Source organism: Lepeophtheirus salmonis, chromosome 3 (genome assembly GCF_016086655.4).
Source record: "Lepeophtheirus salmonis chromosome 3, UVic_Lsal_1.4, whole genome shotgun sequence".
Classification (NCBI taxonomy): domain Eukaryota; kingdom Metazoa; phylum Arthropoda; class Copepoda; order Siphonostomatoida; family Caligidae; genus Lepeophtheirus; species Lepeophtheirus salmonis.
Genome location: NC_052133.2, coordinates 9192693 through 9206376, shown reverse-complemented (window position 1 = coordinate 9206376; position 13684 = coordinate 9192693). Strand labels below are relative to the sequence as shown.

The 13684-nt window shown below is 32.4% G+C and overlaps 4 protein-coding genes across 7 annotated transcripts; 2 read left to right on the top strand and 2 right to left on the bottom strand.

Annotated features, from left to right (window-relative positions):
• Positions 1–297: 297 nt before the first annotated feature.
• On the bottom strand, positions 298–1038 carry ND-B17.2 (NADH dehydrogenase (ubiquinone) B17.2 subunit). The gene is made up of 2 exons (XM_040708098.1): positions 835–1038; positions 298–760 (listed from the first exon to the last, which is right to left on the bottom strand). The coding sequence occupies exons 1-2, from the start codon at positions 952–954 to the stop codon at positions 443–445; spliced, it is 438 nt and encodes a 145-aa protein (XP_040564032.1). The 5' UTR covers positions 955–1038; the 3' UTR covers positions 298–442.
• A 1284-nt stretch (positions 1039–2322) lies between these two features.
• LOC121114215 (uncharacterized) lies at positions 2323–6254 on the top strand. 2 transcript variants are annotated; one of them, XM_040708100.2, is made up of 3 exons: positions 2323–2708; positions 2777–4199; positions 4800–6254. In XM_040708100.2, exons 1-3 carry the CDS (start codon positions 2469–2471, stop codon positions 6104–6106), a joined length of 2970 nt encoding a protein of 989 aa, XP_040564034.1. In that variant the 5' UTR covers positions 2323–2468; the 3' UTR covers positions 6107–6254. The 2 variants fall into 2 exon arrangements, with proteins under 2 accessions (XP_040564034.1, XP_040564033.1); XM_040708099.2 differs by having other exon boundaries at positions 4797–6254.
• A 91-nt stretch (positions 6255–6345) lies between these two features.
• On the bottom strand, positions 6346–8141 carry LOC121114216 (leptin receptor gene-related protein). The gene is given in 4 exon segments (XM_040708101.2): positions 6346–6997; positions 6999–7206; positions 7827–7905; positions 7969–8141. Coding segments are annotated over 4 exon segments (396 nt in total). The 5' UTR covers positions 7985–8141; the 3' UTR covers positions 6346–6904.
• Positions 8142–9513: 1372 nt separating this feature from the next.
• On the top strand, positions 9514–12577 carry LOC121114217 (endoplasmic reticulum-Golgi intermediate compartment protein 1). Of its 3 annotated transcripts, none has more exons than XM_040708102.2 (3): positions 9514–10041; positions 10979–11266; positions 11461–12577. In XM_040708102.2, exons 2-3 carry the CDS (start codon positions 11003–11005, stop codon positions 12067–12069), a joined length of 873 nt encoding a protein of 290 aa, XP_040564036.1. In that variant the 5' UTR covers positions 9514–10041; positions 10979–11002; the 3' UTR covers positions 12070–12577. The 3 variants fall into 3 exon arrangements, with proteins under 3 accessions (XP_040564036.1, XP_071743111.1, XP_040564037.1); XM_071887010.1 differs by having other exon boundaries at positions 10015–10041; positions 10658–11266; XM_040708103.2 differs by having other exon boundaries at positions 10040–10178.
• The last annotated feature ends 1107 nt before the right edge of the window (positions 12578–13684 follow it).

Sequence of the window (13684 nt, the reverse complement as noted above, 5' to 3'; positions counted from 1 at the left end):
AAAATATTCAAAACTTATTTTTTGCTGTAGACATAAAATAAAAATTGACTCATATGGGAAAACGAATAATGACATATTTATTCTTGATATTATCCAGAGTTCTATGACCTAAGAGTCCAACACAATGTAAGATTATTATTTACGGAGCTATACTCATCCATTCCTTTAATGGAAGACTTATCCCAAAAATATTAGACTCATCTTACGAGACAGAATGTTTCTAACTAACCCATTCTTTTACATGGGTAATATATTTGACCTCAAACCAGTTTTACTTATAATTCAGAGAATAAAGACAATAGTTACTTTCACTTTATAGATACAAGACTACTTAAATGGAGAATGAATAATATGTCTCATCATAAGAAGACCAAGGGGTTCTTACAATAAATAAAGTCCTTTCAAAACATAAAACATTTCGTCAGATAAAATATGTTGAGTGTCACACAGAGGATTTTTTAGAAGGAACCCAGGATTCAATTTTGGGTTTTGTGGTGCTATAAGGAGTGTATGCCTTATTTGTACCAGTCAAATTCATTTCGTGATCCTTCATCCAATCGTATTTAACGGGAGGTGCAATAGTTGGAGGAAGATCCGTTTTGTAATGCATCCAGCCGAACCATTCTGCAGGGATCATGCTCCCTTCATACTCCAAGTGACATTTGGTATTATACTCGACCCATCGATTAGAGCCATAGAAATATTTATTATTTTGGAAATATTTATTTCCGTATTTATCTTCTCCAACGAGTTCGCCAGACTGAAAAGTAAATGCAATTTATGAAATTCGTACAATATGATGACGTTACTACGTTCCATTAGAACGAACACTACCTTAAGACTGTCATATAAATACAACTTCTTTAAAGAAGATTTAAAACCTCCGTTAGATTTGACGAGATCCACCACCGACATCACTTTATCAATACCGAAAAAACGAGTTATGATCGACATTTTTATTTGACTTTAACTCTTCGATACAAAAAAATGTCGAACTTGAAATACGTGGCGCCACTTTGCATTAAATTCTACATTTATAATCTGACGTCATTGAATATCAATACGTCACATTTTTGATATGTATTTTGATATGTATGATATTCATGGACACCAGATGGATTCTCCAGTATCGATATTTTAGTAGAGCTTAGTTATAATTTTTCTATCTCTAACTTGAAATGATAGAATGATTAGGAATTCTTCCTTCGGACTGTCAATACTAAAACTGATAAAAAAAAGAAATAAAGTTGAGGAATGTTATCCAGGATCTATGTAACTTTATAAGTCTTATTATAACTAGAAGTGAAGGACTCGATCCCCTTGAGTCCTTTAGATAGAACGTATAATTAATACTTGAATTTTATACGCTCTAGCCCCACTCCTCCTATTATAAGCTTCAGGTATCTCGTCCCTCCGAAAGATATCATGAATCATGATTGAATGTTCTTCAACAGCTCAAATGATTTTGTTTCGTAACTTCATTATTCTAGCTTTTATAATTTCAATAAAAGACCGATAAGGCCGGTCCTAGGACTGACAAAATTAATAAGGACCGGTCTGATAGAATTGCAGTTCTTTTAGACCGATCCAACATAATACCCATCTAGATTTACGCCTCTTTTTATATGCACATTCTAAAACTAACACTCAACAGAATCCCATAAAATTAAGAATACACTATTTCAAAATATGTTACTATATCAGAATTGAAATCTTTAAAAAAAACAAAAAAACAATATTCACATGTATTTCAGAATGTATCAAATTTATCTAATATATTTATTTTATTCCATAGTAAGAATCATAAATAAATATATATTTTAATGAAGTTGGATATAATATTAATTATTATATATTTACACAGATGTTGTTAGTCTGGTCTGTTCATAATACTTATCTTTTTATGTAAATTGTTTTAGTACTTTGATCACATGGAGTAATGCAAGTACTTCAAAGAAATGACGTTCATACGGGATATTTTTATATGATATAGGTATATTACTATGATACAAAAAATGGATTTAAATAAAGAAGGAACTAATTAATTAAGTAGATAGAGTTTGATGACTAGGCTAGTCCTTTAAAATCTACCACTTGTATCAATCTATTATATTAATTGTTCCGGCTGCTTTATGGACTCCGAGTTGGCAAAATGGAGAGTTAATTACCAATGATTAATTAAAATGACAAGGTGCAGAGGCTAACTTATTAGTTATTAGTGAAATAGTACCTAATTAAATAATATTTATTTTACTATTTATAGTAGTAGACTCTTACGAGTCATGGATTCCAACCGGAAAAGCAAAACACGTAGTGTTTTTCTTCTTTTATATTTTCTCTTTTTTTTTATTTTCCTGGGAGTCAGTCGGCGTGGAAGGTTTTTTATCTCACGTCACTTACAACTCAAGCAGTAGCGGGGTGCAGTCTAATAATTTTGCTTTATCCTCCTTTCAGTATTTATTTTCAAAATGTCAGGAGAGGCCGTACGAAAAAGGAATCAACGCAAGGGAGCCTCTGCTGCTGCCCCTCCAAAAATCATCTCATCAAAGGAAACTGATATTCCGTATACCAAAGGTGGCTCCAGTTGCTGTATTAAAGTGTTGTTTTTTGTTCTTTTATCGACTGCTGCTGTCATTGCATCCGCAGTTTTTACGGATTATCAAAACGGTCAGCTCCGGGAGGCGTACATACAATCCATTCCAGCTGATGTAAGTTATGCATAAAATTTGATGTATGTCATTTTTTTATGAACAAATGTTTTTATTTTTTATTTTAGTATCGAGCAGCTGTGGAGGAGGCGATTCTTGGCTTTCGTAAACAAGCACAATGGATCCTAGAGGAGACTACTAAAATATCCCATGAAGTTGAAAAACAAATTCGAGCTTTAGCTAGGGATATTAAGTATGGGGACTCTAATATAGAAGAGATCATCTTTGGGAAAGATGATGGAAAGGCCAAGAAAGAGCCCAAAATTAAAATGGAAGAAGCAACCAAACTAAAGGCCCAACAAGATAAAAAACTAAAAGCAGAAAAAGACGCTAAGCTCAAAGCAGAAAAGGAAGCTAAGGTTAAAGCAGAAAAGGAAGCTAAGCTTAAAGCAGAAAAGGAAGCTAAGCTTAAAGCAGAAAAAGAGGCAAAACTTAAGGCTGAGCAAGAAGCGAAGCTCAAAGCTGAAAAGGAAGCCAAACTCAAAGCTGAAAAGGAAGCCAAACTCAAAGCAGAAAAAGAAGCCAAACTTAAAGCAGAGCAAGAAGCTAAGTTGAAGGCCGAAAAAGAGGCAAAACTTAAAGCTGAACAAGAAGCTAAATTAAAGGTGGAAAAAGAGGCAAAACTTAAAGCTGAACAAGAGGCTAAATTGAAAGCTGACAAAGAAGCAAAATTAAAAGCAGAAAAAGAAGGCAAACTTAAAGCTGAACAAGAATCTAAATTGAAAGCTGAACAAGAAGCAAAATTAAAAGCAGAAAAAGAAGCCAAACTTAAAGCTGAACAAGAATCGAAATTGAAAGCTGAACAAGAAGCCAAACTTAAAGCTGAAAAAGAAGCCAAACTTAAAGCTGAACAAGAATCGAAATTGAAAGCTGAACAAGAAGCCAAACTTAAAGCTGAACAAGAAGCCAAAATTAAAGCTGAACAAGAAACTAAATTGAAAGCTGAAAAAGAAGCCAAACTTAAAGCTGAACAAGAAGCCAAAATTAAAGCTGAACAAGAAACTAAATTGAAAGCTGAAAAAGAAGCTAAATTGAAAGCTGAACAAGAAGCTAAATTGAAAGCTGAACAAGAAGCCAAAATTAAAGCTGAAAAAGAGGCCAAACTTAAAGCTGAACAAAAAGCCGACTTAAAAGCTCAAAGAGAGGCAAAAATTAAGTCAGAAATGGAGGCAAAAATTAAGGCAGAGCAAGAAGCGAAATTAAAAGCTGAACGAGTTGCCCAGTTAAAATCTGAGGAAGAATCAAATTCATTAAAAAAGAATATGAGGAAACAAAAAGTATCAGAGGATCCCTCAGAAATTCGCTCTAAAATTCAAGATAAAGAATCTCCTAGCCAAGATGATTTGGAACTTAAAAGAAAATTAGAAAATGAGAGACTCATGAAAGAAAACCTTGGAAACGAAAAAAATACAAAGTCTGAGAAAGATAGGAATGAAGCCCTGGAAGCAGCCAAAAAAGCTGCAAAACTAAATCAAGGCAAAAGTAGTTCCCGTAAGTAGTAACACAGAACATCATTGTTACTGCCAACTAAAAACTAACGAAAATTGTAGAAAAATAACATTAGTTGAAGAAATGAAAATCGTCTTATCTATTCTAGCAGTTAGTGTATATATATAAATTAATGTTTCGAAAGAAATGGTCTTAAAATAGTGATCCCTGTCTTACATAATCTATCGAACTTTTCTAACTCTCTTCTCTTTTCCCCCTACGTATTCATGCTAATCATCTTCCTAGAGCTCTGTATTCAATTAATTGTTCTGGAAAAAGTAACAAGTTCAACATGATAATTTATTTCTTTTATTTGGATCTTATGTCTCTCTTTCGTTTCCTTTATGTAGAATTGATACATTTTAATACCAAAGATATAAGATTTTTGTCCGTATTTATTTGAATACTACGTTTTATATTTAATTTATATGAGACGATTCTGTGTTTTTTTACAACTCTCAAAAACGGATTTCCTCATATAAATTGACAATAATTTTAATTAATAATATTGTACCCATATAGAAGTAATATTCAAGTTAATTCAGCCACAAGAATAACTTTGAAATTATCATTCATTTAATTTTTGTTATGTTTGTCAAGAAGTTGATAAGAGACTCATTACCAATTCAGAGGATGCGCTCATAATGGATTTGTTAGACTCTGCTGATGAAATTTTAGAATATGATCCTCAAAGTGCACTCAAAAAATTTGAAGAAATTCTTACTACCTCTCCAAGGGCTTTCTACGGAAAAGCTATGGCTTTGAAGAAGATGGCTGAACTTCAGAGGTCCAACTCTAAGCTTGAGATGGCTATTGATACTTTTCAAACTCTTTTAGCTATGGGAGATCTTGTACCAGACGCACTCTATAGAATGGCCGGAGAAGAAGTTGTTCGCTTGCTTAAATTTAGAGGGTGGAACAACAAAGCAATCAAAACTATGAAATTGTTACGGATTCGCTTCCCTGCGGACATTAGTTTTTCTAAAGAAATTGGAGTTCTACATCTCATTATGGGCCAAAATGAGGATGCAAGGATTGTCTTTGAAGACATTCGGAAAAAACATCCAAAAGATGGCTTTACCCTAGCTCATCTGGGGTTTGTTCGTAAAGTTCTTGCCAAATCTGATCATGATCTTGAAGCAGCAGTGTCCTTCCTTAAACGAGGGATTGCTACTCGTGCTGAAGGTACGCTTGAAGGAAACTTTTTCTTTCAACTTGGTGATGCTCTATCTCGCTTAAATCGAAAGAAAGACGCCGATGCTGTTTATCAGGAAGGAGCGGATCTTGGTATATTCAAGAGCTTTTGGCAAAGGTCGCTGTATAACGTTGATAATCTTAAAAGTCAACCCGTTTGGACTCTATCTGAAACAAAGATTAAAGATGATCTTGAAAAAATTCGAGTAGAATGGGAAAAAGTTCGAGACGAAGTACTTAAAGTTAAAAATGGATCTGGATTTCTTCAAGAGTCTGAGAATCTTTTAGATTCCGGATCGTGGCAACAATTTGAAATATATAAACAAGGTCGCAAAGTGAAAAAGAATTGCCTTCTCACTCCGTTTACTTGTTCTCTATTTGAGCATTTCCCTCCTGCTCGAACTAACACTAGAGGACAAATTAAGTTTAGCATAATGAGTGATAACACTCACGTCCATGCTCATTGTGGGCCAACCAATACAAGACTTAGAATTCATCTACCCCTTGTGGTACCCTCAACTGCTGATTCATCTAATCTGAAATTAAGAGTTACAGACAAGTATTTAACATGGAAAGAAGGAGAATTCCTCATCTTTGATGACTCTTTTGATCATGAAGTATGGAATAATTCAGGAGGTGAAAGATTAGTACTTATTTTTGATATTTGGCATCCAGAGATCACTTCTGAACAAGCTGCCACTCTTCCTCCAATGTAAAATATAATGATAGTGGGGAGAAACCAACTCTCACAATATGCCCTTATTCATTCTGTAGTATTTGGTTGGTTTCAATAGATTGTTTAAAATAGTTTTAGTCTTTTTATGTTTATTTCGATTAAAAGCTCAATAAATGTTATTTTTTATACATATGGTCCTAATATCATTTACCTACTCTCATATTATATTGTATAAAATTAGACAACCTAAGTGATGATATAATGATAAATCCCAATATCTTTGAGGGAATAATAATAACCTATATTTACAATGCAAAAAATACTTATATATAAACAAATCGGTATATTAAAGTCTTTAAACAATATTGACGCCGTGCTGCGCCGCAGTACAGTATTAGGAAATAAATTTATGTGTGTATAGGTTGGCAAGATTGATGCGATTCAATAATATCACGGATATTTCAAATGAGTAAAATCTTTCAGTTTCCAAAGGCTTAAAAACGAATTGAGGGGGTACTTAAAGTATAAATATATATTTATCAAAGAAAAAAAAAAATAGAAATGTGGACTAATAAATGTTGACAATTGACGTTCCATACATCAATGCCTGTGAAATTTAACCTTTTTTTTTTGTAATAAAGCTATATTCAATACTTGCCAAAAGATAAATTTGATATTTATATACAACAAAAGCGGCTACAAGTCGCATTGCAGGTGATAATATCTACATAAACGCAATGATATAAAACATAATTATTTATAGAATATTAATATTATAATGATTTGGTGTTGAGAATTCTACCCTCAAAACGATTATGAATGACGATTCATCATGACTTTACCATTCGCTATAATCATTGACCCAGAGGAAACGAATAATAGTGCTAAAGACAATTAAATTGGCAAACTCGACAAGTGCAGCTGCACCCCCCCGAAATAATGCTAACTGATTTATCCATTTGGTCTGCATATGCCCGAGCGAGAACAATGGGGAGTGCAAAGGCGGAGATAGCAATGATTGTCATGAGGAAAAAACTAAATTCTTTGCACGAAGACGGCTCATTTGAGTGACGGCGTGCAATCATTATAGGCAACGGGAACAGAACATAGAATAATATCACAAACATTGGAGTCCAGTTGCTAAAAAAGAGAAGGGGATATCCCTGATATAAATATATATTAAAAATAGTAACATGATATATTAATATTTTTGTTAACGCAAAAACAGGCTAGAATTATTTTTTCTCAAAATGAAGTGTGGATTTGTATTCTTCAACGACAAATTATCTTTATTAATCCCTTGGGAGTCAGCAAATTGCACTTACAGTAGAAAAAATTGATTGCCACAATAAACGAATGAGAAATTGCTAATATTTTTGGTTGAAAGGGGCCCTTTTGGAGGCAATATAAGTTTCTTAAAGCTTCTAAACTGTAGATAAAATTCTTAGATATCTACTTATTACAGTAGTTTGAATACAAACTCTTATAATTGATTTAAATACGTCTGATCATGACTTACTAATTTTTTAAATAATGAAAAAAGAAAAAAAAGAGTTCAATTGATAATTTTACTTCTTTTGATAGCTCAAATTTTAAAATTTTCTAAATAAATTATTGTTTGTATAAATAATGATTTCCCTTAGCTATGAAAAAAGGGCCATAATTATGATTAGAAGCAATAGTCGCTTTGGGAATGGACATGAGAGTGATGACAAGTCCTTCAATGATGTAAAATAAGGGTAATACTATCTGTTAATTACTTTTGAAATTGTGGTAGGGCACATGATAGGAGTAAAAATAGAAATCCGAAGGATCCTGCAAAAGCCAAAGCGATCAAACCTAGAAATAAACAACAAAGAGAATTAGGACTTTTTGTATATCCTTTCTTTAAAAAATATATACTTTTGATTCCAGCCATGATGTTCTATAAAAGTAATAAATCCCTTCTTCCTTGAATTTGTGTCTCTCGATATGAATTTCTTCTTCCCTTTCTTTAAGCTGTAGTAAGACTTTATCAACTCTTGACTATCTCAGTTCCTTGTCTATCAATGATGACACATTCAGTCCCTCCCAACAAGGTAAATATAAAATACTATGTAGTAGTAAGCTGACATTGAGGAATAGAATTCTATGCTTGAAGCTTCTGCGACAGCTCCAGCTGTCGATGATCGCGCAAACTCTAATAACATTATTGTCAAATATCTCCACTAGGGGAGACATCTGTTTTTAATCCCTTTATCCCGTTGTTGTGTATAAGTTGGAACTTGTACGATTTAGTTATACAAGTTGGAATTTATTTGTCTTAAAATGCATTATTCAATTACAACATTGATCGTTCTAATTACCAACTATAAATTGATACTATCATTTGATTTTGATCTATTAAAATAAAATAGTTATTATGTATTTATAAGTAGTGTTGCATGGGTCCTTATTAGGACTGAAAACTGGAGTCCCACCCAGTTGAGTCTCGGTCCAGTCCAATTCAGTCCTTGATGAAGTCGCTTAACTTTATTTCTTCTTTTTCAATTCTAGAGTACTGACAATCCGAAGGACCGGTCCTTAGGACTGATATGACCAGTCTGGACTAAACTGGACTCAATAAATAAGGGCTGCCCCAACACTAGTTATGACTCTATGACTCTATGAGTAATATAACTGTTGCCTTTGAACGTAAAATATGTGCTACAGAATATGGATATTTGAGTCATTTATATGTATTAAAATAGTGAAAAATTATGCAATTAATATATAGTTCCTCTATGATGGATGATGGAATATTCAATTATTGCATGATCCTCATTCCAAGTAGTGTGTGATGAGGAGCATGCAATAATTGAACCTTCATTTTTTGGTTTCAACTTGTACAATATGATTATACAAGTTACAACTTGTAGAACATCGCAACTTGTACATAACTTATCTTTAAATAATGACATCTATCATTCTTTTTTAAAATATTCATGATTGGTTGTATATTCTGAGTTGACAAAACTTAATCTAAATTATCTCTGAAATATTAGGACGTTCCACCTCTAAATAAGTCTATTTCTTATTAAAATATGTATTATATAATCAATTGTATTTCAATAAATCCGTTAATTAATTAGGGTTTTAGCTCGTATCCCTGGATGGAATGTAAACATATATAGATGTAGAAAAAAATGTATTTATTGTCATTTAAAAAATTCAAAGGTTTTACATATTATCTAGCAATTTTATTTATGATAGATTATACAGATTGACTTTCATTAAGTATACCTCTTCAGAAATTCATCTCCCAAATTGCTTTGAATATATTATTGCCTAAAAGACCCAATTGTTTAAGGGAAACTTTTAGATAAAACTCTTTAAGCTAAATATTAAGTACCTAATATATATTATCTAGTATGTCCTTAATATAAAATAATATGCGTTCAATCAAGGATTAAAAATGGGACACATATCACAGTCACAGTGGTATCCGTTGTATGAAAATGTATACATCTGAAATCATCATAGTTATTAGTTAGTAGGACACCTCTTCCAATCCCCATAAACTCAGTCATGTTTATGCCCTCTTTTTCTATAAAAATAATAAATAATAAGTGAATGAAAGTCCGTCGAGCCTGCTCTGCTCTCCCATATACCGTACTGTCAAGTGAAGTAACCTAGAAACATGAAGATGAACCACGTAAGCACTTCATAAATTGAAGAAGTATATGACACAGCATGTATGACATCATAGAACTCCCTCCTCCCATTTAAAAAGAATGAACGTGGAAACAAAGATTTTAGACTGACCAATGAGAGGAAGTTTATTTACTCTTTCACTCCCTTTCTTAGGGAAGAAGTGAAGTCATCAGCAGGATGGACTGCAGCTAGAGCAGTGCCTATACCTTGACGTTCATGTCATCTTCTTGCTTGGCGTGAGCAAATAATTTTCTAAAATAAGGCATCTGATGAGAAGAGTTTAATAGCCGGTTCTTGGTATAGGTAACTACTTGTTTAGTATTGCATATCTACCTATATATATATTTATTTTTTTGTCCATCATCTGGGTTTTTTGTGTATAATTGTATATTGAGTATTCGATCCTCAGTTTTAACTTTTCTCTTCTCCCTTCTTCCTAAGTATAAAACATTTTCCTTTCAGTCCTTTTAACAAACTTTTAAACATATTTTTTCCCCTTTTTTTAATGAAATTTGAGTACTTTCATACATAAATTAATTACTTCCCCTCTCATTAATTCACTCCAGTATAGTCAATGTTTGATTATTACAAAATACAATTGAATTATTATGAATAATCAATCCAGGGGCTTGGCTTTTCATGGTCTTTCTTATTACAATTATGGTTCACGGCCACTTATTTTTTCAAACTTTATCTCATCTTTTTTTTTTTTAATCCTCCGTTATGTAATTCCATTCCAAAATGTTCCACGTATTTTCATATTTAGATACTGTATAATTTAATATCTGGAACCACATAATACACTTCATATTTTCTTTGTATTAGATTCCATAAAGTTACACATCAGTAAAATCCATTCATGACTCACTTAATTCTATTTTTGTAATTGTATTAATTGTTTTCTACTTACTCCGCGTAGGATCTCACACGGTATATTTATTTCAGCCTTAAGTATGGGGCAGAAGATCCAAACTCCATACTTAGAGAAAAAAGAACAACCTTTCTCATTAGATTGACACGTGAATGACTTGTTGACCTTTTTACTAATGGACGTGTTAAATTAAATACCTATCCACAAAGACTTGATAAAAGGATAATATACTTGTGATATTTTAAAAAAGATATGATTTAAATATTTTATATAGAGAAGGAGTTTAAATAAATAGATATATATAGATGTACCCAATTTTAAAAATGACGTAGCTATGCAAAAGTAGTAATGTTTATTTATTTTTTATAGTTTGAATAACTCAGGTCATTCAAAATGGTGTTTGACGTGAAGAGATTCGATGTATATCGTAAAATACCAAAAGACTTGACTCAACCTACAGTGGCTGGAGCCATCATCTCCATTTGTTGTACCATTTTTATCTTTCTTATGCTTGTAACGGAGTTTTGGTTTTTCATCACGCCGGATGTACAGTCCGAATTAATTGTTGAGAATGCGAATCCTACGGATCGGATACCTGTGAGAATCAACATCTCCTTACCTAAGATGAAATGTGAATATTTGGGAATTGATATTCAGGTACTGTATAGTGTGTCCAAGTCTGGTGTTATTAAATGTTTATTAGATTTTTTGCTGACTTTGTATTTTTCTAGAGTCCTTAATTTATTTTTTTCTCCATTTTTTTGATTTATATTTGACATATATATGTATGTACTTAAGTTCGTAGGACTTAATGTTTCATATCACATTTTTACTCTCCATTTTTTCCCTAGGATGATATGGGAAGACATGAAGTGGGCTTTGTTGAAAACACGGCTAAAACTCCTATACATGACGGAGTTGGTTGCCTCTTTGAAGCACATTTCCATATCAATAAAGTTCCAGGGAATTTCCACGTGTCCACTCACTCTGTAGATGTACAGCCGGACGAGTATAACTTCTCACACGAGATCCATGAAGTTTCTTTTGGATCAAAGATTAAGAAAATCTCTTCCAAAAACATTGGGACCTTCAACTCTCTCTCTGGAAGGGATTCATCCGAGTCTGGAGCCTTGGATTCACATGAATATGTTATGAAAATTGTTCCCACTACCTACGAGAGCCTCGGAGGTGCTAAGTTATTTGCGTATCAGTATACTTATGCATATAGAAGTTACGTCTCATTTGGTCATGGGGGCCGGGTTGTACCGGCTCTTTGGTTTCGATATGATTTAAATCCCATTACTGTCAAATATCATGAAACCAGACCTCCCATCTATCATTTCCTTACAACGGTTTGTGCGATTGTTGGAGGAACCTTTACAGTTGCGGGGATCATAGATTCCACTCTTTTCACTGCCACTCAACTCTTTAAAAAGTTTGAATTGGGAAAATTGAGTTAAGCCTCTTTGTCTTTCAAAAGAAAGCAATTAAGTATTCACATGAAAATTTATTTTCCAAGAGACCTTATTATTATCCATCATCAGCTTTCATCCCCGTTCATTAACGATACTAATCATATACGAACAAATTTAGTATTAAATCTTTTACTATCCTTATTATCCACCTTGATACAAAGCCAACTATAACATCCTTTTTTTGACACTAATCTTAAGTGAAATTCTTCATTTATAACGTACCATCCTCAATGCATTTCTATCGTTAGCTATTATATCTTAACAATCAATAATTAGTTTATCTTTGTTCTTTTTTGTTTAACGCATATTAAACTCTCATTTAGATTTTATATATACGTATAATGTATTTACGTCAAAAACGAGGAAATATCTCGTTTCTCTGTGATTTTGTGATCATTATATTTTTCTTATTCATTATATTGTTTATAATGTCCTTTTTATCAATGATTTATTTCAAGTTGTTCGGAAATAAACTGTTAAAGATTCTTTTAAATAAGTTACTCTTTATGGTGATGAAAATTTTGTGAATTATGGGCATGTTAAAAACAGAAAATAGAAAATCCACGATAGCCAGTGACAATTTGAATAATGTTTTGGAGGAGAGCAACTTATCTGTCATGGCGTTTAATGTTCCTTTAAATGTTCAGATGGGATTGCACTATTTAAGTATAATAAACATTTATTCTATCTTACGCAGTAATGTATTTTGAGGTACGTATACATTATGTTATGTATATTACCTTCGCTAGGAACGGTCGAAGGGTGAACCTACGAACATTGAGGTGAAGAGAATCATTTCTCCCGAGCGCTTTGTCCATTCAGCTACGTCATAAATTGCATAAGTCCAAACAAGACTTACATTTATAAATTTGCAACAAATCCTCAGGGTTACAATCCCTCTTTTATGAGCAGACACGAACGTTCAATAAGATCTTGAATATAATTGTATGTAGTAGGGAAGGAGGTACACAACTAAGGAATTAAATAATAATGAGTACAGCTTAAAAATAGAAAATTCATTTTTTAGATGACCAATTCTAAAAAAAACTAAAAAAGCTAAAAAAACAAACACGATTTACATCACTACTTATGTATGAACAGTCCTACGTTATGTAGTTGGAGAAAGAATATTTATGTCTTTCTGAGGATACTTATTGATTGATCACTCTAGTTGACGGAAATATTTTTTTATCCCTTTTTACTTAAATCATATGTACACACGATTTACATAACGAACTATCTTTATGACTAGATTTGTAGGAAATATGACCTCCCTCTATGCTAAAAAATACAACCGACGATCAACAAGGTAATCCCGACAATCAGAAGAATGTTGTGAAGGATAGCATTTTAGGCAAGAAGATCTCTAGAGAATGAGAATGCACTCTTTTTAATATTTTACAAGTTGTCATACAAATAATATTATTTAACGTATTTTAACTCCGCCGAATTTAATTAAAATTGACAATATTCGTATAAAGTTTTTATGATATTTGGAAGTAGCAAATTTGTTTGTTAGTATTTTATTTTGATTAAAAACGATTGAAATTTTAAATAGTTATTGTAAAAATAATAAAGGAGAATTAGTTATAATACCAAC